This window comes from Asparagus officinalis, chromosome 6 (assembly GCF_001876935.1).
Source record: "Asparagus officinalis chromosome 6, Aspof.V1, whole genome shotgun sequence".
Classification (NCBI taxonomy): Eukaryota; Viridiplantae; Streptophyta; class Magnoliopsida; order Asparagales; family Asparagaceae; genus Asparagus; species Asparagus officinalis.
In genome coordinates this window covers 21,057,256-21,081,803 of record NC_033799.1, presented here as the reverse complement: position 1 = coordinate 21,081,803, position 24,548 = coordinate 21,057,256, and the positions used below count along the sequence as shown (strand labels likewise).

Here is a 24,548-nt window from a genome sequence, read left to right as displayed (position 1 = left end):
GTTAAGGTGTATAGCATAATTGTTATATTTCATTATTGCCTGTTAACTAATTGTTGTTGGATGTTAAGTTTAGAGAGGTTGATGTTAAATGTTAAATTTTAATACAGGAAAAAGTCTGGTGCTGCTGCTGAAATTAGACCTACAGCTAGTTTCAGCGCATATTATGATTTTATGAAAGTCCTCGAACCAAGAATGAGGCGGTGTCGCTATGATGCATACCAAGGGTGTACATTTGAGCATTATGTAATGTTTGGTCCCCCCAGCCCTAGATCGACCCATGCTTGAACTAGTTTTGAGTCAATATGTAGGAAATAAAGTGACGTTTGCTCTGCCCGATGTCGAAAGTGGGAGAGAAAAGATTGTTAATTTTGATATGGACTGGGTTCATGAACACACTGGTTTCCCAATTGACGAGGAAATAATTTACAGTAATAGAGATCCTCACCCTAGGATTTGGTTGGAGTATTTTGCTGAGCAATTAACTAGAAGTGAAAAAGAATCATCGAAGAATATGCGGCGATATGTGGAAGGGCTATTGGAATCTCTTGTTGAATCAAAAAAGAAGAAGGATATTGAGGATTTTTTGTTACTGCAGATTCTTTATCAATGTTCGATGATTTGGTGTCCTAGCAGTGTCCAAGGCATCCCTAGGCTCTTGTTCATATATGTTGATTGCATTGAAAGAGTGAGGAATGTGGCCTGGGGGAAATACATTTATGACCAGACGAAGAAAGGAATTAAGATTGTTAGGGAAGGTCTGAACAAACCAAGAGTTTTATATGTGCTTGGATGCATGCCTCTGATCCCTATAAGTTGTATTAACTTTTTTTATTGTTATGGTTAACTTGTGCATGTGAATGTTTGCTTGTATTCTGTCAACTTAAGTTAAAAGTAATTAAGGTTAACTGGTTCATGTTAACTATATTAAGGCTAATGTTAAAGTTTGTGAGGTTAGTGTTAACTATATTTCAGTTCAGTTCTGTTAACTATATTCATGTTTAACTATATTTCAATTCAGTTCTGTTAACTATATTCATGTTTAAAAGATTAATAGTGCATACTAACTGATTAATTGGAACAATTTGTTTGCAGCTATGGTACTACGAAATGATAGGGATTAAAATATATGCCGTGAGCAATAGATTCAAGCCACCCCTCTCTAACTGAGTGTTGATTGGTGAGAAGTCTGGATCTATTTGAAAGGACACAGTAGTTACAAAAGCTAGAAAAGCTAGCATTTCTGTTGTACAGAAACCGCTAGCTGAATTTGGCCCATGGGTAGAGAAATATCTACTCAGAAGGCCAAATATAAGGGAAGATGATTCAATGAGGATTAGAAGTAAAGGGATTCAACGACTCCTAGCAAAGAAACAGATGTGACCTTCTCCGAAAAAATTTATTAAGGACAAGAAAGAAGATAGCATGAGGAAGATTGGAGAAGAAAAAAGGGTAAAAAGAAGGAAGAAAAGAAGAGATCGTCAATAGGTTTGGTAAAATCTAAGAGCTAAACCAGTGTACATTAAGTATATTAGATGAACTGTTAACTTTGATGAAAGGATGTGCCTGGTACTTGATTGCATGTTAATAATTAGCGCATACATGTGAACTGTCTGGATTTAAGTTGTATGTGTTAACTGTAGGCCTTTACCTGTTAACCTTTATAAGCAACTGTTAACTGTTTTTTTACATAACTACAGATTATATCAAACGCCATTGATGATTCTTTTCAAAGGGAAGATGAGATTAAGGAGTTACCAATTAAGGAGCAGCTCAAATTCTAGAGAAATGCTGCTAAACTAAATCAGAGAATATGTCGTTCACTGAGGCTCTCAAAGAAATTGTATTGTCAAACCTTCATGAACGAGATTCGTAGGCTTAGCAAAAAAGTTAAGGGATTGGAAGGATCTGGTGACATAATAGATTTTGAAGTTTTAAAGGAAAATGTGAATAAGATTATTGCACAGTAAAAGAAAGAAAAGCCAACTGTGGATGAAGCTGACCGACATGATACCGATAGAGAAATCCTTGATAATGAGTTCGTGCTTGATTATGCAGTGGGTAACCTCCAGGAGCATTTCAGTGGAGACAAAGAAGTGAGAGTCGAAGTAAACAAGAATAACAAGAATGAAGAGGACAAACAGTTGGATGAGAAGAGATCTGATGTGGCGGAGGAGACATAATTTTAAACTGGGGATGTGCATGCGCAGCTGCAAGGGGAAGGTGGGCTTGAGGATATTCCACTCAGCAATTTCATGAAGAGGCCAAGGAAGGCGGCGAGCAAAAACTATGTGGGTTATAGTAGTGGAGCTCCAAGCACAAGAGCAACTAAGAAAAGTGTTTCACAACCCTAATATCAAGCAGCGATCGGCTCGTTACGCAAAAGTGTACATCATTTCAGCTCATATACACAACTATTATATACATACAAAAGTGTTTCACAACCCTAATATCAAGCAGTGATCGATTAGTTACGCAAAAGTGTTTCACAACCCTAATATCAAACAGCGATCGGTTCATTGCGCAAAAATGTTTCACATCCCTAATATCAATCAGCGATTAGTTCGTTGCAAGTTGCTTGGTTGTGACCTTCGGCATAGCATCGAGAGCATTTCAAAGGCCATTTGTAAAGTGTTCTATTGTTGATATGCCATGTTTTATTTCTCCCCTTTCTTTTTGTAGTATATGGTGGAAGTAGCTCAATCTCATCCCTTGGCACACTTCGCTTCTCAAAATCTGGTATATGATAGAGAATCGGCTCATAGCTCCTTTTAAATGTTTCTATAGACATAAACCAACCACAATATTGATAAATGTCTCTCTTCATGTACAAGATGACTGCATATGCATGTTTACAAGGAATTCACATGACGTCCCAAGCACGACAAGTGCATTCTTCTTCTCCAAATCAACCCGGGTAGTTTTATGTGATTGTACTTCAAATATGTCATTTGCAGCTTGTTTAACATCCAATGGACGATCTTTCTCTTATTTTATTTAAGCACCATCTCTGCTTTTGGACAGAGATTTCCACCCTATTTATCTACAAGTACCCGACGATTACTCATTCAGGCCATTATTTGTTTACGAATATGCTTAATCATTTATAGAATTTGTAGCATTCTAGCCTCCCTTATCCGATTATTAAAAGACTCTGTGACATTAGATGTTGAGTGCCCATATCTGAAATTATATTAGGAGAGCATTAACAGTTATATAATATCTGGTCATATATATAGCATTAGCAGTTCATATATATAGCTAACAATTTCAGGACATATACACGTTAAATGCTGACAGTTAACAAATTATAAATATTAGTTAACAGATAAGGGATTATAGTTAATAGTTTAAAAATAAGAGTTAACAGATAATTAATTTTAGTCAACAGCTTACATATAACAGTTAACAGATAATGTCTTATAGTTAACAAGATAACTGTGTTGGTTAACAGGTTAAATATAACAGTTAACAAATAATTGAATATAGTTAATAGCTTATTGAATCTTGTTATCAATCTACCAGTTAAGATTAACATGCTATATACCATAGTTAACATGGTAAATGAGAACGTTCATACATGAGCGTAGATATAGAACATCTGCATTTTATAGTATACTTTAAAGAAACACAGTTAACAGTTAAACTATATAAGTTAACAGAGAACTTTTGACAGTTCACAGTTATATATTATAAGTTAGCAGTTCTAGAGTGGACGTAAACAGTTATATTGCAAACATTATCATTTTCTATATGAAAGTTAACAATCACGAAATAAAACTTAAATTCAGTGACAAAAAACTTTATTCTTAATTCATCAAATCTAAATGTGCTGTATAACGTTACCTTGTTCCCGAAAGAATGCATTTGATCACTAATCAGGAGAGTAGTTCACAGCAATGTTGTATGCCCTTGGATCAATATCATATATCTCTTTCATGTAATCATTCCATTCTGCTATTGTGTATTTATAACAAGCAACTTGGAGCAAGTTCCCCAAAACATGAGTGTTCTTCGATTTCATGCCCAAGTCCTTAAGCTTTAACCTGAAATTTTCAACGAGATGTAGAACACACCTCGAGTGTAGAGCTTCTGGAAAATATTCTTTTACTGATTCTTTAATTCCTTTGTCCGCATCCGAAATTATAACCAATTGGTGGGGAGGATTATAAGAGTTAGCTCTCTCATAAAGTATGGACCATAGAACCTGGAGGAACTACTTCCAATTCATCAAATTCTCCTGATCACATATGCAGTACATTAAGGAAAATATCCCTTGGTCCCCATCGTATGCTATGGCGGAAAGGAGTATACCTTTATATCGATCATTCAAAAATGTATTGTCCAAAAATAGAAGGGGTCTGCATCCATTCAAGAAGCCATTGATGCATGCAGCATAACAAATAAAGAGTCTTGAAAATCTTCCCTCAGTTTATTCAACATGTATATAGTTGCCAGGATTTGTCTCTTTTACCATGCGCTCATACCTAGAAAAGTAACAAGCAACCATCCCAAGTTAACATATTATTAGTGTAACGTAACAAGCGAACAACAAAAGTAAACATGTTATCAGTGTAACTCAACAAGCGAGCTGTGAAAGTTAACATGTTATCAGTATAACTTAACAAGCAAGCTGCGAAAGTTAACATGTTATCAATATAACTTAACAAGCGTACAAAGAAAGTTAACATGTTATCAGTTTAACTTAACAATCTAACAGCAAAAGTTAACATGTTATCAATGTAACTTAACAAGCAAACAAAGAAAGTTAACATGTTCCCAATGACATTTACCAAACAAACGATAAAACTTAACATGTTATCAATGTTATCAATGAAACTTAGTAAAGAACATGTTATCAATGTTATCAATGAAAGTTAACATGTTATCAATGAAACTTAACAAGTAACATGTTATCAATGTTATCAATGAAACTTAACAAGGAACATGTTATCAATGTGTTTTAACAAGCATACTATGAAACTTAACATGTTATGGTTGTATCTTAACATGATCAACAACAGACTTAACATGTTATTTGTATAAGTTAACAAGCATTGTAACAATAAAGCTCAAAATTTACTATCGTAGTTGATCATACAACTCATATATATCACTATACAGCTTCTCTTGTGCTCTCTCTTTTCCCCCACCATATCTTACTGTAATCAATTCTAAGGCCATAGTTTGTGAGGAACTCCTTTTGCAGATCAACGGGGTGGATTTCTGGACGAACCTTTAGGAGTGGTTGCAACTGTGTTGCAATAAATTTACAGGATGCCTTTGAACGACCTGTATTTTGCCCGTGCTGTCCACAAGTGTGTTCATTCACAAAATTCTTGATCGAAAGTCTCTTTTTATTCTTAACATGTGAAGCAAACAACATCCATAGACACTCGTAAGTTTCTTTATATCGGTAATATACACGGATACATTTTGGTTCGTTCTTTTTAAATTCATAATCAAACATTTTGGCCATAGAATAATATGTCAAAGCCAATCTTAATTCATCAGCACTTTTAAATTCTTGATCATCTTCAGCTAATGTATTGTGTCACCAACCAAGAACCATTACTGTGTTATTAACAATATCATCGGATCGCACTACAATGCTACCGCTGGGATTATCATTGGGAATTCTTTCTGAACTATGATTTGCGGCAAAAGTGCTATCATTAAACTGTGGCTTTAATGTAGTCATAATGCTACACAAATATAAATATTTTTTAAAAATAACGATCAGGGCTTGTAGTTAAATTCTGCATCTTTAAAAGTTAATACATATACTGTAAAGCTTAACAACCGTGCCACAGGGCTTGTAGTTAAATTCTGCATCTTTAAAAGTTAATACATATACTGTAAAGCTTAACAACCGTGCCAAACAGTTAACATATATCAGTCATATATAAAAAAGTTAATACATATACTGTAAAGCTTAACAACCGTGCCAAACAGTTAACATATATCAGTCATATATAACATTTAACCTGAAACAATTCGCTATACTACTCATTTCTCTACATTTTACTCACACAATTCATAACTTCTCAAAAATTTAAAGATAACTTACATTTAAGGAGGTTCCTTCGGGGTGTTCTGACATTTGGAAGCATCTACATCTATAGTAGCTCGGATATGAATCTCCAGACAACCGATATTATAGTTGTTCTCCACCATACACTTCATATCATCCTCATTCTCAATCTAAAAACTGAGATCAGGGATCCTTTCAGATTTATACACCATTGATAATGCGTCATATGGAACCTTCAACCTCTTAGCCACGTCAAACTTGAACTTAAAAAAAATAGGTTGCACATGTTACCCTTGAGAACACTGTTTTCTCACCCAAGGACACCATGCAAATCAGGGGTTTCTCTGTCATAAATAAAGGGGATTTAAGATGACTAATGAAGGGAACGTTAGGACAAGCGGGGGTTGAAGATCATAATCCCTAAGTTCATAATGTACCCTTTCCACCATAAATAAACTCTATTCAAAGAAGAATGGGTTAAGAGGAGATATAATGGAGGGAAACAACCAAACTTTCACGCCAAAACTGCCATCACTTTGCCTTAATTGCAACGGGAAGTGATCTCCAGCAATCGGATCTTATTTTCGAGGCTGGGAGAGAAAGAGAGGAGTATTTTCGGGTCTCTGGCTGTAAATACGGGTGAGAGAAGCTCTCTTAGGGCTCGATCACATTATTTCTGTTTTTTAAGGGGTTTAGCATATGGACCAAAGTACATAGGTCTGGGCCACTTGAAAACTCTGTTTTTGGGGCCTTGAAGCAAATTTTCCTAAATGTTACATTATTCAAAACTTGCTCAATACTTTGTTGAGCCATCAATTGATGTGATGACCTTGGTGTCTACATGCCATTGTTTTTCTTTAACAATATTGAGAATAATCAACATCAAATTAAAATAAGCTTAAGTTAGAGTTTGTTCATAGGGAAAAAAGAATACATTTTTTCTAAATGAATCTAGGATCAAAATAACAGTGCTGGACTTTTTTCTGGTTGAGAAAAAGGATGAAAATAATCATTAGTCCTACAAAATTATAGATTTTTTCTTTTTAATACAAGGTTTTTTTGCGGAATAAGAAAGTTTTTTTGTCTTTTTTTATTACTAGTGACATGTTAGTGTAGATGGTGCTAATATGGGGATAAAAAGATAATTTTTTATGTAAAATTTAGTGAAAGAAAAAATTCATGGCGATTATGTGCAATAACTTTAAAAGTTCAAGTGAGTCTATTCTAATGAAAAAAAGTTGATGAAGGTTTATTAGAACTCCGAAAAGTATCAGTTTTCTTGACCGGATATGTAGTCTTCCTTGATAGATGCAAAATTTACATGCTCTAGGACGTGCTAGTGTCCCTAGATGACTACTTTTGCTAATCTGGGCTTTTTGGGGGGCTTAGCCTCTCCAATTAGCTGATAATTGTAAAATGTCCAATTACTTTAATTCGTACATGTTATTCCAGTTTTAATGACTAAGATGAAGTCAGGTAAGATTTCCACTATCACAACATTGGTTTTCACAATATCAGTTTTAATAAAAAGAACAATAGTCACTTTCAAGGTGATATCTAGAGTCCTACATGGTTTCATCTTAGTCCTTGAAAATAGAGGGTAAGGATTTGAATAATTCGATACTCCTCTCATTACTACCTAATTAGAGAGGATTCGAGTCATATTAGGCACTATTAGGGCATGGACAATATTTGAGTTGTCATTGTACTCTTCACTAAGGGGTTGTTTGTTTCCATACATTTTGCTTCATTGGATTAAAAACTTGGGATGTATGTGTTAAAAATTATGGATTTTTAACAAATATATTGTTTGTCATTTTTTATACACATTTGCAATTGCCACATAGGACAAATGTATCAAATATAATTCCCTAAAATTATGCTAATTTCAACTGAATTTTTGAATTTAGTCACATATTCTCAACAAAATATTAGTTCTCTTGTTTTGATGATGATTTACAAACACCATTATTGGTGCTAATTGCTTGTTGAGTTATATTGTGTAGATTACAATTATCAAGCATGTTAGTACCATTGTTGGAGGATTGGATGGAACAAAGAGCTACAACGTTAATATCCAAGGAGGTGGAGGCATTATGATGAAGCAAAGCTTTCAAGAGTACAATACAAAAGTGAAGCTTCATCAAAATATGTGCAAATATCAAGACCAAATAATTGTATTCATATATGTGAGATATTTGTATTTTTATTTCTCTCTAGCGCTTAATATAGACAAGTTATTAAGTTGATAACATTTATAGCTCATGGGGTTCGCATACACACTTTCATAAAAACATTGGTTTTTAACCATTTTTGAAAAAATAAGTAGTTTTTATTTTTGGGAAATGATTTTTCAAAAATTTTTTTGTAACATGTTTATTTTCATATTTATAAATATTTTTCAAAGTTTCACATTTTTTGGAACTTTTCTGCTATTTTTTAAGACACTCAAAAACTCAGATTTCATACATGAACAATGCGTATGTGCACGTTCATGAGTCGACTTATACACACTGATAAGTCGACTTATGATCTACTCTAAAATTTACATTTTGAATCTGTTGAGTCGACTTATATTTCTAGTAAGTTGACTTATATATAATAAGTCGACTTATGATTTTTGCAAGTCGGCTTATATGAGTTTTTCAACCTGCAACGGCTAGTTATAAGTCGATTTATAAACAATAGCAAGTCGACTTATAACACTGTTAACGACTAGTTTTGTATTGAGCTGATTTTTTAGGATTTTCTCATTTTCTTGGGTTTAGGATTATTGTTTGGGGCCTCTATAAATACCCAACCACTCTCATAACTCCAGCAACTAATTAAGCAAGAGAAAAAATCTCAAGTTTGGTTTTCTAAGTGTTCTTGAGCTCAAACTTTCAATTCTTACTCCTCAATTGTGTTTAAGCCTTTTTTTCCTCACATCCACACTCTACTACCCTTGAGCTTTACTTGTTCTTCACTTTATCCTTGTCATAGAATTATTGTGAGAGTTTTCCCTTTTCATTATGATTGTGTGGTGAGATTGATCTCGAGGAGATCACTTGTGTGGATTGTAAGATCTCAAGAGGAGATCACTGTGAAGAAGTTCCACCTTCCAAACAGGGTGTGATAGTAAAATTACCATCAGGAGAGGTGGTCGGGGACGTAGGTCGGAGGACTGAACCTCGTGAACATATCGCATGTCACCATTGGCTAACTATTCTCTAAACTCTTTCTCTATTTATTGCGTTTATATTTAATTTGGTTAGTGTGTTGCATTGATAATTGCACATTTATTGTCTCATTACCCTATTCACTCACCTCTATGGTAATTTCACAAAATTTGTGTACAACAAAATAAAAATTGATTGGATTTTATCCCTAATACAAATCCTCTTTAATATCCATCACAAACATATTGAGGAATTTTAGTCTCCCCACCTACTATGATTTGCATAACTCGGAAACTAACTCACAATCAACAAGATATAAAATAACCACAATCAAGAAGAAAGAACATCAAGATTACGTGGTTCAGTTGACCAACTTCGACTTACGTCCACGAGCAACAATACGAGAAATCCACTATGTATCAGGTAGAACTATAAGAGGAACCACTCAATTCTCGTCTCTCAATCTCTCAACCTCACATATGTTGGCTTTTTTGTTTTGATGATGTTTAACAAACAATTTATCACTAATGTTGTTTGTCTAGTACTTGTGTTTTCTTATTTATTATAGACAAGCAACGTAGTTGGAGGATGGATGGAATAGAGCTTCAACGATCATATCCAAAGGAGGTTGGCGGAATGTCGGTGAAGCCTTGCAAATTCAAAGTTAAAGATCAAGTTCAAGCTTCAGTTTTGGTTTTTATGTATATATATAGTTATATATATACATGCATATGTTTTGGGTTTTTATGTTTGAGTTTTTATGATTATATATTTCATATTTTCTATTGTGTTTTTGAAAACATTGCATAAAATATGCATTTTTGTAAAAATATTATATTCTTAGTTTGTAGACTTCAATATCAGTTTATACATATTTTACTAAGTCTATAAAAACATTTCACAAAATTTTAAAAGTTGGTTTATGTCAAAACATCAAAATTCAAGTATCTCATATTTTCATGTTTTGGACTATTTTGCAAAATGATGATATTTTTCATTTGGGAAGTCCTTTTTGAAAACCAGTCATTGTAGCATGTTTATTATCATGTCTACAATCATTCCCCAAAGTTTTACATTTTTTACATTTTATTTGATATTTTTAAACATGGTTTTAAAATCAGAAAAATAGTTTTTCATGTATTAGTTTTCGGTCGACCGATCCGGTCGACCGCTCATATGTTCAATCGGCAGTAGGCAGCAGAGAGTTTGTCGGTCGACCGCACCGGTCAACCGAGATCTCGCATCGATCGACCGCCAGAATTTCCGGTCGACCGCTGCTCCGCCAATATGACTGTTGCTTTCTCAACGGCTATTTTCTGAGCCGATTTTTTTCTGGTCTTTTTGGACTTTTACTTAGGGGTTTTGGCTGAGATTTTGAGTGGGTATAAATACCCCATTGCTATCCTCTTTCACACATCTAAGAAGTTTTTAAAGAAGTTTTTAAACAAGGGTTTAAACTTGTTTAGTGTTTGTTTAAGTTTGTTTTAAGAAGCTTTTAAGCATTTGAGTGTTTCAGTTTTGTGAATCAATTCTACAAGAGCTTGAGGAGATTATCTATTGAAGTTTGAGCTTCCAAACTATCCTCCCTCCATCTTTTGTTATAAATTGAGAAGTTTTCTAAACTCAAACTCTAGCTTTATATTTATATACTTGTTTGATTATCATTGTTCTTAAGCTAGATTTTATATTTAAGTTTAGTTTGATTTTGATTTCACTCATTGTTACACACACCCACTTTGAGCTTATTGTATTTGCATACATAGTATAATAGGGTTGTGAGAGATTGTAACATTGAGTTGTGCTTAATTGAGTTCTCATCTATTGTAGAGAACAAATTTATATTTGTTACATTATGAGTGTTGTAAGGTTTTCGGTGAGCTAGAAAACCGAGTGTGTTGTGAAGTTTTCGGTGAACTAGAAAACCGAGTGTGAGGAGTGGACATTGATCGGTGATCGTTGAAAACCGACATAGTGTGGCTGTAAACGTTATTCGGGTGAGCGTAGAAAACCCGATTGTGATAGTGGATTTCTCCCCGGGAGTGGGGAGCGGAGATGTAGGACGGAAGGTCCGAACTCCGTGATCATATTGCTTGTTTGAGTTTGTCTTTGGCATATTTGTTTTTGCATTTATCTTATATCACCAATTGTGCATTACTCATTTATTTCATCCACTATCTTGTTTAGATTATTTACCCTTGTGTTGCTCTTGTATTAGTTTATATATCCTTGCATATATCTCATAGTCTATCTCCTTGCTAGGATATTTACCTTTGTTCATATTGCTTATTCTTGCACATAACTCTTGTATATCTATCTTGCAAGAATATACTTGTTAATTAATTTTAATTGGCATTTAATCGGATTAGATTAGCATAAGACCCTAATCACCCCCCCTCTAGGGTCTAACAATTGGTATCAGAGCTTGGTGCTCTTTGATTTAAGGTCTAATCGCCTTGAGTTAAAGATCCAAGTTAGCTTATTGTGCTAATCTAATTTTGAGCTTTATTTGTATCTTGCTTGCCTTTTATATTATGGATATGCATGGTTTAGGTTATGCCATCAATATTGCTCCTAGATTAGATAATTTCCCCTATGCCCAATGGTGTGTTAGATTTAAACTTTTTGTTCAATCTAAACACTTTGATTTATGGGAATTTATAGATGATGCTTATATTGTGCCCGTTTTGGAGAAATCCAAGTGGAATAAGAATGATCATCGTATGTTTACAATGAATAATATTTTGTTAGAATATTTGCTAAATGCTTTTAATTCATCTATGTCTAATAAGTTTGTTCATTTTGATAGTGCTTACAAACTTTGAAAATTTATAGAAGCACATCAAGGGGACTTGGAGGCGATCCAACAAACTTTGAAGGATCCGACTTCAAGTTCATACGGAGCTTCATGCACACGACCACTAGGTGATAGCCCTAGTGAGGTTTGCGAGTTCGAACCCGATAATGATTTATCTAGTGATGAACTTGCTTGTGCTAGTGAAAAATTATTGCATGCCTTTAACAAATTGCAAAATGATTTTAATGATTTAAAAAGCAAGCATGATGTTTTAGAATCCAATCATGAGGAGCTAGTGTGATATCATTTCCAAAGAAAATGTTGCTCTTAAAGAAAGTAATGATATGTTAAAATTGGAAAATGAGAAATTATCATCATCCATTTCTAGCTTATCTCATGCTAAGATTGATGCCATGTTAGAAGTAGAGAACATAAAAAATAACACTGCTTCATTTATAAATGACTATTTATGTTCTACTTCTAAAAATGCATATGTGCCTAAAAATGAAGATTTGAATCTTATGAAAAATAGTATTTCATCTTTAGATTCAACTTTGAAAACATGCATTAATAATCATAAGAAGCTTATGGATATGTGTGCTAAGTCAAAATCATCCACTCATTATGCACACATGTATAGCAAAACTTATAAGTGTTCTATTTGCGGCCGTCAAGGTCATTTAGCTAAGTTTTGTTATGATGCACACAAACTTAAGAATTCTAATGCTCCTTGTGCATCTCATGTAGCTTCTTCATCTTGTACACTTACACATTCACATGCTCATTCTCATAAAGTTCATCATAAGTATGCTAGTGTGTTCAAGTGTGATCATTGTAGTCGTTTTGGCCATTTGGCAAAATTTTGCTATGATTTGAAAAAGACTTCACTTTTGCCAAATGATTTTAAAAGACCACAAAAGTTTAAATGTGATGTTTGTGGTAGGTTTGGACATCTTGCTAAATTTTGTTTTGATATACAAAAAGCTTCTAAATTGCAATATGTTCCAAATAGACCATTGTTTAAGAATGTTTCTCATTTGCAAAATAATTTTAAAAGAAAACCTTTATTTGCAAATGATTCTCGTGCACGAGCTAATGGTCCACAAAAACAAATGGATCTCTTTCATTGCATAAATTGCAATCGGAAGGGTCATTTGAATGAATATTGTTTTGACTATGTTAGTGCACCATATATACCTAAGAGGGTTCATAACCCTAAGGTTTGAGCTTAAATGATAGGGGTCATGTCCCTAAATCTTTTGGTACCAAGAGTTCTTGGGTACCAAAACAAATTTGATTTTCAAACTAAGAATTTTAATGTTTTTATCCTTCTTTGTCTTGGTTTTGAAAATTATGCTTTGAAATCTTTTTATATGAAAACAATTTACAATTGATAAAAATCTTTTGTTTTCATGATTATTTGTTTTGTTTTGATGAGAGGTTTGTACTTATATAACCCTCCGGATTTATTGGGTGTTTATTCCCAAATCATGTTTACCGGATGCTTAAATGTTTATATGGGTTGTTACTAGCTCAAGAGCTAGATATAGTTTCCTCTCTTGATTTTTAAAAATCAAAGATGATTTGGCTTTATACTTTTAAAGATTATTTTTTTCCATAGTTCATGATTCTTGTATGTTTTGTAATCTTATTTTTGAACTATGAAAATTTTGTTTTGAGTTGTTCTTTTGAATTCATTATATAGCACATATAGATGATTCAAATTTCATATATGCTTTATAATGTATTCTATGAGTGGTTTGATCAAGTCCTACAAAGAAAGTTTTCTTTATTGATCAAACATTGTTTTTGGATTTACACTTTGATTTATGATTTCATTTGGTTGATTTAAAAACTTTTTGCGTGATTCTCATGTTCTATCTTTTGATTTCATAAATCTATTTTTATACACTATGTTTTTAAACTATATGTTCATCTTGATATATTTATATATGTTCTCATTATCTCTTGTATGTGAGTGATTTTTGGCATATTATTTATGCTTGCTCACATGTTTGCCATGATCTTTTATTGCTTATATTTCACATGGCTTTTTGATAGGGGGAGCTATTACCTATATTTGCTTTGTACTCACCCATGCTTATTGATAGGGGGAGCTTTCACTCTCTTCATACCTTTGTTCCCTTTTTGATGTTGTCAAAGGGGGAGGAATATTATGAGTATATTCTTTCTTGTTTATATGCATGTGAATTATAAATTATATATTCATTTCCTTCATGCATATATCTCTTTTTGTAAATTGTTTGTCATCATCAAAAAGGGGGAGATTTTTGGCCTTTTTGTTTTGATGATGTTTAACAAACAATTTATTACTAATGTTGTTTGTCTAGTACTTGTGTTTTCTTATTTATTATAGACAAGCAACGTAGTTGGAGGATGGATGGAATAGAGCTTCAACGATCATATCCAAAGGAGGTTGGCGGAATGTCGGTGAAGCCTTGCAATTCAAGTTAAAGATCAAGTTTAAGCTTCATCCGTGAGATTACTAAGTCGAGCCTATTGAAGATCAAGATCAAGCTTGGGTATATCTAGTTTAGATTCTATATTATGTGTGTTAGATACTCTAAGCTCAATATCTTATACACACACATTTATTGGTTTCTTCGCGTATATCTATATAGTTATATAGATATACATAAGTTTTGGTTTCTATGCATATATATAGTTATATATATACATACATGTGTTTTGAGTTTTTATGATTATATATTTCATATTTTCTATTGTGTTTATATATATACATAAGTTTTGGTTTCTATGCATATATATAGTTATATATATACATACATGTGTTTTCATACATGTGTTTTGAGTTTTTATGATTATATATTTCATATTTTCTATTGTGTTTTTGAAAACATTGCATAAAATATACATTTTTGTAAAAATATTATATTCTTAGTTTGTAGACTTCAATATCAGTTTATACATGTTTTACTAAGTCTATAAAAACATTTCACAAAGTTTCAAAAGTTGGTTTATGTCAAAACATCAAAATTCAAGTATCTCATATTTTCATGTTTTGGACTATTTTGCAAAATGATGATATGTTTCATTTGGGAGGTCTTTTTTGAAAACCAGTCTTTGTAGCATATTTATTATCATGTCTACAATCATTCCCCAAAGTTTTACATTTTTCTGAATTTATTTGATATTTTTAAAATGTATCAGATTTCGGTCGACCGATCCGGTCGACCGCTCATATGTTCAATCGGCAGTAGGCAGCAGAGAGTTTGTCGGTCGACCGAGATCTCGCAACGGTCGACCGCCAGAATTTCCGGTCGACCGCCGCTCCGCCAATATGACCGTTGCTTTCTCAACGGCTATTTTCTGAGCCGATTTTTTTTCTGGTCTATTTGGACTTTTACTTAGGGGTTTTGGCTGAGATTTTGAGTGAGTATAAATACCCCATTGCTATCCTCTTTCACACATCTAAGAAGTTTTTAAAGAAGTTTTTAAACAAGGGTTTAAACTTGTTTAGTGTTTGTTTAAGTTTGTTTTAAGAAGCTTTTAAGCATTTGAGTGTTTCGGTTTTGTGAATCAATTCCACAAGAGCTTGAGGAGATTATCTATTGAAGTTTGAGCTTCCAAACTATCTTCCCTCTATCTCTTGTTATCAATTGATTGATTATCATTTCTATTAAAGCTAGTTTTATATTGAGTTTAGATTTGATTTTATCTCATTATTATACACACCCACTTGAGCTTATTGTATTTGCATACATAGTATATTAGGGTTGTGAGAGATTGTAACATTGAGTTGTGCTTTATTGTGTTCTCATCTATTATAGAGAACAAATTTATATTTGTTACATTGTGAGTGTTGTAAGGTTTTCGGTGAGCTAGAAAATCGAGTGTGTTGTGAAGTTTTCGGTGAACTAGAAAACCGAGTGTGAGGAGTGGACGTTGATCGGTGATCGTTGAAAACCGAGATAGTGTGGCTGTAAACGTTATTCGGGTGAGCGTAGAAAACCCGATTGTGATAGTGGATTTCTCCCCGGGAGTGGGGAACGGAGACGTAGGACGGAAGGTCCGAACTCCGTGATCATATTGCTTGTTTGAGTTTATCTTTGGCATATTTGTTTTTGCATTTATCTTATATCGCCAATTGTGCATTACTCATTTATTTCATCCACTATCTTGTTTAGATTATTTACCCTTGTGTTGTTTATATATCCTTGCATATATCTCTATCATATAGGATATATCTCATTGTTCATATTGCTTATCCTAGCTCATATTCTTGTTGTATTTCATACTTGCTAGGATAACTTATTAATTAATTTTAATTGGCATTTAAATCGGATTAGATTAGCATAAGACCCTAATCACCCCCCCCCTCTAGGGTCTAACAGTGTACTTATGAAAAATGAGAGAGTCATAGCATATATGCTTCGAGGCAATTAAAGCCTTATGAACAAAACTATCCCACTCATGATTTTGAGTTAGCGGCAATAGTGTTTGCTCTCAAAATTTGGAGACATTATTTATAAAGAAAATTGATTTGTATTCCTTTGATTCTGATTACAACTTGATTACAAAAGAGAGGAGAACGAAATTGGTTCTTCCTCTTTGTTTAAAACTGGGTTCTTCACGGTGGCGATGGAGTGCCTCCCTCGAATGCTCGCGTCGAGTTTGCTCTCCGTTGACGATCCGCACGTCTTGATTCACTGGAACAATGTCTTCTCCTCACGATTTGACGTTGTGGAGAACTTGCGTGGCAAGTTTAAAACTCTTGATGAGTTGATAACTCTGATCGAGTTTGAACTCTTGAAAAAGAGTTGATTTGAACCGAAGATCGGTTAATAGGCCAAGGATAAAAGCTGTTGCTGAAGTTGAAGAAAGCTCTGGTGGTCGATCCAAGCCAAGAAAATCCCCCCGAACCAAAAAAGCCCCTGAACTGAATTGATCTTCAGTTATTTATATAGGATTAAGGGGGTGAAACCGCCCCTTAAATCTCTCCTAAGTGGGGTGTAACCGCCCTCAAATCGTGTGAAACTTCGACCCTGGCGTTTTTGATGTTGAAACGCGGGGTTCGACCCTGGCGTTTTTGATGTTGTAACGCGGGCTTCGACCCTGGCGTTTTTGATGTTGTAACGCGGGGTTCGACCCTGGCGTTTTGATGTTGTAACGCGGGTTTCGACCTTGGTGTTTTTACTGTTGATACACAGGGAGGACCTCCGCGTCTTGCCTTTGTCATAGCGTTGCAAAGATCATTGTCTTGTAATCTTCGTCTTGGCTCCTTGAGAATATGAGAGTCGTCAGATTGTAACTCCCGATATTGATTGTGAAGGCCGTTGATTAGAGCTTTCATCAGTTGTCGTGAAGGTCGTCAGATTGTAACCTTCAGCAATCTACGCGAAAGTCTTCAGATTACAGCCTTCTGGAAGTCGTCAGATTGTAACTTCCATCATCGGTGGTTGATGGGGGATAAGCTATCTATTGTGATTTTTAGACAGCCTACAAGACTAAGAAACCCTCGCCTCTCGCATAATATTCTTGAATCAGGCTACGCCCTTTGCTAACCCTAAATTACAAGAATATTGGCTCACTCCCTTCTCCTTAGTTTTTCCTCCAACAATAGAAGAATATATATAGGAAAATCAAAACTCTATCTCTAGCCTAACTTCCTAATTAGAATAGGATTCAAACTTCTAATAATGAGAAGACTCAATCTCCTAATCATGATAGATCTCTAACCCTATCTAATTCTCATGAAGTTATACAAAGAATCAAAGGCACAATCCCAACATTCTCCACCTTAGAGTTGATTCCCAAACTCCCTTAAAGATATATCATCGTCGTCTTGAAACTTTGTCTCTCCTGCTAGAGTCTTCTATTTCTTTCGCACTTCAAATCGAAGCACCTGCACTCCAACTAGATGTCCTGTGAGCCTCGCTATCATCTACTTTGCCGTGGTGCCTCCACCTCTCTTGTATACACTAAGAGATCTTTGCCACCTTTGACATTAGAAGCAAATCAACCATACTTCTTCTCCCAACTTAAGCCTGACAATAGCCTTCTCTCACTTGCTGTCCTTATACTCCACCTGCATCACTTGTCTCGAACCATATCGGTGCACCTCTCCTACTACACACTATGAGCCAAATGTCTCCATCTCCTCTATTACTTGACTTGGACCGAATATGAGTGCTCATCGTCTTCAAGTCCAATGTCACTATCTCCATCAGCATGTGTGTCACTTAGTCATTCCTACTTGCAAGCTCCACCTAATTTGGCATTGTCTACCTCGAGTCTACACACAAATCAACTCCTGCTACTGTAATAACTCTAAATAATTATATGCTGACGACTCTACTGCTAGAATCACGTTTGATTCTTTACGTCAGTCTTATCTGTCGCATACTCATTTGCCCTATCTGTCATTAGATTTGTCTCGGTACTACCAACAAAACTTATCGGTACTTTCTGACACATCTGAACAAATCAAAAAAAGGAAAACCCTCCCATCACGTTCAGAACACTCTAAAACTTAGGAATCAACTCCTAGATAATTGAAATCAACCTCTGATTCACCAATCTATCGATAAAACTATCTGGACCATCCGATGTGCTTCCACAACACCAAACACCAAAATAAAACTCCACATCATATCAGCAGGCCACAATTAGATAATCAGATCACGTGAACTACTTCTCATAATTCTTTCATGTGGACCCCATTGGCTAAATTTCATTTTCTTCCCACACGTGTGAATCTCCTCACGTGCTGCTACTTTTTGACTCTAGCACGCGAACGAACAAACCAAAAACCACCTATGTTATCGCTCTTGCAATCGCCAGCTCTTGCCGCCACTCGACCTTCCCTTTTTTTTCTTCATCTTGATTCTTGTAACACCGTCGATCTTCACTTTTGTACGACGTCTATCTTGAGAACTCACTCCCGGATCCATCATCATGGCTCTAATACCACTTGTTGGTGAATTTTAGTCTCCCCGCCTACTACGATTTGCACAACTCGGAAGCTAACCCACAATCAACAAGATATAAAACAACTACAATCAAGAAGAAAGAACATTGAGATTTATGTGGTTCAGTCGACCAACTTCGGCCTACGTCCAATGGCAACAATACGAGAAATTCACTACGTATCACGGAGAACTACAAGAGAAACCACTCAACTCTCGTCTCTCAATCTCTCAACCTCACATACATAATCAACTCTCATATTATCTTCGAAGCCCTCTCCTTACAATCTTTTGAACGGAGAAAGACTGCGAAACCCTCTCCCAATGATGTAATATTTTGCACGGACAAAGACTACGAAACCCTCGCATCTCGCATAATATTCTTGAATTAGGCTACGCCCTCTGCTAACCCTAGATTACAAGAATATTGGCTCACTCCCTTCTCCTTAGTTTTTCCTCCAACAATAGAAGAATATATATAGGAAAATCAAAACTCTATCTCTAGCCTAACTTTCTAATTAGAATATTATTCAAACTCCTAATCATGATGAGACTCAATCTCCTAATCATGATAGATCTCTAACCTATCTAATTCTCATGAAGTTATATAAATAATCAAAGACACAATCCCAACAAAACAAACATGATTTTAGTTATAGATTGTTTTAAAATCCACTACATAAAACTAAATTAATCCACAAACCAAACAGCCCCTAAAGAAACATAAACGAGAATCCTTCTGTAAAACCTTCTGAAAATCAGCATCTCATGGACCTTTTTTGGGCTACAGTTTAAGCTTATGCAACCAAGGAGCAGGCCTCGACAAAGCCCTCCATAAAAAAAAGTTAGACCAGAAACTAAGATGATAAGATAATAGAGGGAAGGTTCATCTTTAAAACAAAAAGAAGAAGTCAAGTAGGTTCAGTAGCCAAATGGAATCACATCTTAGGCTATGATCATATTCATAGTAAGATAATTTTTACTCGGACCATATTAAATGCAACCATACTAGAATCATTTTGATGAACCAGCCCAAAAGACAGAACTCCCTTTTTCTGGTATTCTCTCTGTAATAGAGAATTTAAGAAACCAATCAAGAAGAGTTCAAAGCTGTTCATCCACATCCATGCTTCCTCCCTCTTTCTGTCTCTCTTCAAACCTTGTAGAAAAAACTAACCGACAATGATCTTATAAGCATCCACTCAGATTGCAGCAAGTTATAAACCAAAGGATTCCTTTTAAAATGCAACAAAACCCTTCATACGTCAATTTCTCAAGGTCTTGAAAGGAGGGTATCCATTAGGATGAAAGATTTAAAATTGCTGGCAGTGACACATGATGTTGCCCTTTATAGTAATTAACAGTAGAAGAACAAGTCAAGTAGGCAATAAATATTGCTTAATAACACTATATATAGTCCTGTCCATTACATTCAGTGCCTAAGAGAAGCAAGCTGGGATGCCTGGGCTTAGGAGATCACAAACATTCAGGAGCGCAGGCTCATCAGGCCTTGTGTGGGATGACAGGCTTTTATTTGGCGGCGCGGAGCAGATAAACAGAGATGAAAGTGGAACCGATGGAAATGATTTTAGAGAGCCGATATTCTCTCAGAGCGTCGGATTCGTTAGCAGCAAGATTAATGATCAAGCGAATTGTCCTTCATCGAATGTAGAATCACCCTCGATGATGGCCTCTAAGAGAAGTATAACCAGAATTTTCAAGAAGTCCATTAGCTTCAACGGCGCCAAGCCTTCCAAGATTTTCAATCATTAGCATGAGCAAAGAGGGTGGGAAGGATGGAGCAAGTCTCAGTTATTACATAGTTAAAAGCATTGGTCAGCCTGTTTTTCGCTTTGTACATCTTCATTTTTTTTTAAAATTTTCTGATAATGCAGTATATTCAGCAGAGAGTGCATGCATTACAATCTTCATTTATTCATTTTCTCCTTATGTATCTGCATTCTATAATTTTATTCAAAGATTCGTGGAGTGTGCCCTAAAACTTGCCAGTATTGATTAAGTATTTATCGAGTTAATTTGCATATCATCATGCATATGAGCGCATATAGGTATCAATCAGAGAGGCGTTCTAGAACCAGGAACATGTATTTAGTCCCTGGAGCTGACCTTGCGTTCATTTCTTAATTGGGTTTCGGCCTTTGGCGGAACCTAGAGACATCCGTCACTGTGGCTTGATTTGCATCTCTGAGTTTTCCGCGGCTGAAACTAAATCAATAACTTCATAAGACCTTGTTTCACGAAATAATCTTATGGAAATAAAACTTACTAACACATTATAAAGGAAATATGGTGTCTCTTCATAAAGGGTTTAGTTCAGCTTTGCCTCTGACAAATGATTTAGCAAACTATCGACTACCAACCTTTGCTGTCAAAATCCTGTGAAGTTATCAAGACTTTCTCGTGATATGTTATCAGTTACATTTATTGATATTCTTGCAAATCAAGAAGATGGTGATTTCCTTGTCGAATTTCAATGTGCTTAAACTGAACTTGAAGGGACTTGTGATTGAGTCATATTATTCCATGTTCGTCTACCTACTCAGAGGAGAATAGGTAACTGAAGTTTTTTAACCTCTGTTCTTACTTAAAGAGGGTTTATCTATTTTCCTTCGCTTCTCCTTTCTTGCTTCATACTGATGAAGTGTCGCAGGGTGTGCTGGCTACTAAGTCATATACCAATAGCTTCCAATATTTGGACTTTAAACTGTAGATATTTTCTTCCAATTAAAAGTAAAGTCGAGCACAAATCTTTGCAGCGTGAGCAAGCTGTTAGCCGAAAATGTTGACAAATTAAAAAGGGGTGGGCCCCACAAATCGAAAGAGAAGTTTGCCTAAATTTAGGCACCGTACAAGAGCAAAATTTTAGACGGAGTTTGAAGAAAATAAAGTGGCGGGCCCCACCATAAGAAAATATAATATAAAATTAGTGCATAGTATTTTTTCAGCCACTATAAATAAGCACAAAACTCTTCAGAAAAAACCATCCCAGAAACAACTTCTCATATAGAAGAATGAGAGAGAAAACATAGAGAGAGTTTGTGAGAATTCTTGGAGAGTATCTTGATCAAGGGAGGTTTTCTCTTTGATCTTTTCTTTGTAACCTCGGAAAGGAATATAAAGGAATTAAGCTTCGTCGTTGCACCGTGGAGTAGCTCCGTAAGAGTGAACCACGTTATATCTGTGAGTACTGTGATTGAATTTGTGTCTGCTGATTTTATTCTGCGATTCCACGTTTGTTTGGGTGTGTATTGTGTCTCTATTCGAGGCGTTCTTGTTGGCATGTATCCTAACAACTGGTATCAGAGCCTAACTTAGAGTACGTATATCCGTTTATCATATGTTCTGTGGCTGTCACTAAAAGTGAATCCTCCACATCAGAAAATAAGTTAGATTACCATTTACTCTTTAAAGGCACTAGACACTATTCACAAGTACGGTACTATTCATAAGTACTAATACTATTCACAAATACGGTTCAGGAAAAGATGAAATCTTTTGCTATGAGATCTACAGTTGAAGACAATAGCCTTCAGATTGAGAAGTTCGGCAGCCAAAATTTTAGGTATTGGATGATGAAGATAGAAGACTATTTGTACCAGAAGGATCTCTTCCTACGCCTCCAAGGAGTGGAGGGGAAACCTAAGAAGATAGACGACGATAAGTGGAAGGTACTCGATCGTAAAGCACTTGCCATCATCAGGCTCAACCTTCACCAGCATATGACTTATAACGTCTCACATGCGACCACCACCAAGGAGTTGATGGAGGCCTTGGAGGTACTGTATGAGAAGCCGTCTGCTTCAAATAAGGTGTACCTGATGAAGAATCTATTCAATCTAAAGATGCAACAAGGAGCTCGCGTGGCAGACTTCTTGAATGATCTGTGGTGCAACAGCTTGCTGCAGTGGATCTTAAGTTCGACAATGAGATCCAAGCTCTTCTGCTACTTTCTTGACTACCAAATTCGTGGAAGAATTTGGTGATGGCGGTGAGTAACACCAATGGCAATGGCAAGATGAAGCTCGATACGGTGATTGGGGCAATTCTGGATGAAGAATCTCGCCGTAAAGTCTCAAGAGTTGAGGCCTCTAGCAGTGGGAGTGCTCTGCATGTCGAGGCACGAGGGCATGCGCAGAAGAAGGGTAGGGGACGACGAGGCCGATCAAAGTCCAGAGGGAAGTCTAAAGTGAAATTACCCTAGAGGGGCGGGGTGAATAGGGTATATGCTAATCTAATTCGATATTAATGCCAATTTAAAACTAATTAACTTATATCCTAGAAAGTATAAAATACAACAAATTATATGAGCTAGGATATGCAATATAATTAAAGGGTGATATAAACAAGAATAAATATGCAAATGAGATAGTGCGCAAATAGTCAACACAAACACACAATATGATCACAGAGTTCGATCACTCTCGACTTACGTCTCCGCTCCCCACTCACGAGGAGAACTCCACTTTCTCAAAAGATACTACACAATCGGTTTTTAACGCTCAGCGACAAACATTTACAACACTCACAATGCAATCACACAACACACCCTCTAAATATTGGCCTAGCCCGTGTCGCCTTCCTTAAGTGCTCGGATTTACAACCTCTCTCTAGGCTTTACTATCGATGCCACTCTTCTTAGAATCGACCTCGTCTCTAACCACACTTCTCTCGGTGTCCATGTGTATTACAAAATGAACTCTCAACAATTAAGTACAAATAAAATAATTTGTTCTCCAATACAATTTGAGAACGAAATTAAGCTCACTCAATTACACTCGCAACCCAAATGTATTATATGTAAACTACTCGAGCTCAAATATGGATGTGTGTGAAAATAATATGAACAATGATGTAAACTACACTCAATATAAAATCTAGCTTAAATAAGATTGATAATCAACAAATAAATATGTAAAGCTAGAATTGAGTTTAGAGAAAACTTCTCTAAAAAACAAGGGAGAGAGAGAGAGAGAGAGAGAGAGAGAGAGAGAGAGAGATGGAGTCGAAGCTCAAACACGAAAGAATCAATCTTCTCCTCTTGTGAAAGTGTCTTCACAAAACAAACTTGAAACCACTTAAAAACTCTTAAACAAACTTAAACCCTTATTAAAATTATTATTAATTTTTCTTAATTGGTAGGGAATGTTTAATGCAAATGGGTATATATAGGGTAGAAGAACTAAGCTCAAGAAACCAGCAAAAACCACTAAAAATATTAAAAACAATAAAATCTAGAAAATAATCATTACTGTGCAATGGTCATATTATAAGTCGACTTATGACAGATATAAGTTGACTTATGTCTTCATGAGTCGACTTGTGTGAGTTATAAGTCGACTCAGCAGACGAAAATGAAAAACAACACAACATATCATAAGTCGACTTGCTAGAGATCATAAGTCGACTTATCATATATAGGTCGACTTGCTGGATTTATAAGTCGACTCAGCAGACCTTTTCTGCATACTCCAGCACAGTTCATAAGTCGACTTATCTCAGGCATAAGTCGACTTGTAAACGTACACAAGAACTGTACATGTATGAAATTTGAGTTTTTGAGAGCCTTTAAAAATAGCAGATATAATCCAAAAAAT

The 24,548-nt window shown here is 35.3% G+C and overlaps 1 protein-coding gene across 1 annotated transcript; it reads left to right on the top strand.

Annotated features, from left to right (window-relative positions):
• LOC109845880 lies at positions 22,440-22,937 on the top strand. The gene has a single exon (XM_020415131.1). The coding sequence runs from the start codon at positions 22,440-22,442 to the stop codon at positions 22,935-22,937; it is 498 nt and encodes a 165-aa protein (XP_020270720.1).